General features: G+C 35.4%; 1 protein-coding gene across 1 annotated transcript; it reads left to right on the forward strand.

Moving 5' to 3' along the window:
- The first annotated feature begins 6 nt into the window (after positions 1–6).
- On the forward strand, positions 7–713 carry LOC118734655. The gene is made up of 2 exons (XM_036464361.1): positions 7–478; positions 555–713. Exons 1-2 carry the CDS (start codon positions 15–17, stop codon positions 619–621), a joined length of 531 nt encoding a protein of 176 aa, XP_036320254.1. The 5' UTR covers positions 7–14; the 3' UTR covers positions 622–713.
- Positions 714–1,027: the final 314 nt, after the last annotated feature.

The following is a 1,027-nucleotide window of genomic DNA, read 5'->3' on the forward strand; positions in this document are numbered from 1 at the left end:
ATAATTCAGATGATATGCGAAGTTCGCGCTTTGATTGCAACGGTAAAGAAAAAATCCAAATCAACGCTGATATGCCGTTATACTTGATTGATTGTGAGCGTAAGTACTATGGACATGGTTGGAAATTGATTGCTAGTTTGGATGCAAGGCATCGAAAGCGTTTGAACGAAAAAAATCAATATGAACAGATTAATGGATATAAGAACTGGGAGCGCGGCGACAGCGCGAGTGACTACTTTATTGGCTTGGAACATTTGCATGCTATAACAGCAAGTAAGGGAGCGCATGAATTGCTGATATTAACACACGATCAACAGTATGGTGAGCGGATGGTGCGGGAGTCTGTTAAACACTTCATGCATTACCGCTCATTTGCTGTAGCTGACGCAAGTAATGACTATAGACTGCTATCGCTAGACGGCTATGAAGGTGATATTATTGACCCATTGAAGGCAATGCTGGGAAAGCCATTTTCAGTGTGAGTGTAAAAACCACGCATAAGTATGCTTGAATTGAGTGCTCGTTATAATCTCTCTGTTTTCTTTCTATCGTAGCGCCCAGTTAGACGTGGCAGACACGGACCGGGTTACAATGTTTGTGAGAAGTGAGGAAATGACTTAATTACATACAAATGTTGTATGTATGTACACATATATGTGAATTAGCAGTGTTGTTGGAACTTATGTTTGCATGGACATGCACGAGCATACTTAGTAAAAAAAATTTTGAAAAAGTAAACTGGTAACATCATTATTAGAAGTTCAATCGAAGTAAACAGTTGTATCGGAAAAAATATTGAGCTCAAAAATATAAAAAATTAAAAATAACATAAAATATATTTACGTATATATAGTTTTAAACTAATATAAAACTAACTGCTATTTATCGAATAGTTTTATTATATATATTTTCTTATCGGATTTTTAATATTTTACGCGTTTTTATAAGTAATTATTTAATTTATGGATATTGAGGATGAGGAGCGGAACAAACAGAAGCAAAGGCAAAAATCCATTTCCAGAGAAAG

Source organism: Rhagoletis pomonella, unplaced genomic scaffold (assembly GCF_013731165.1).
Source record: "Rhagoletis pomonella isolate Grant_MI unplaced genomic scaffold, Rhpom_1.0 Rhpom_scaffold_00002, whole genome shotgun sequence".
Taxonomy (NCBI): domain Eukaryota; kingdom Metazoa; phylum Arthropoda; class Insecta; order Diptera; family Tephritidae; genus Rhagoletis; species Rhagoletis pomonella.

What these genes read in the sequence shown, in the direction of transcription:
- LOC118734655 (XM_036464361.1), top strand. Translation starts at nt 15, where the DNA reads ATGCGAAGTTCGCGCTTTGATTGCAACGGTAAAGAAAAAATCCAAATC. An exon ending in CTGGGAAAGCCATTTTCAGT is followed by an intron (nt 479 to 554) that starts GTGAGTGTAAAA and finishes TTTCTATCGTAG; the next exon opens with CGCCCAGTTAGACGTGGCAG.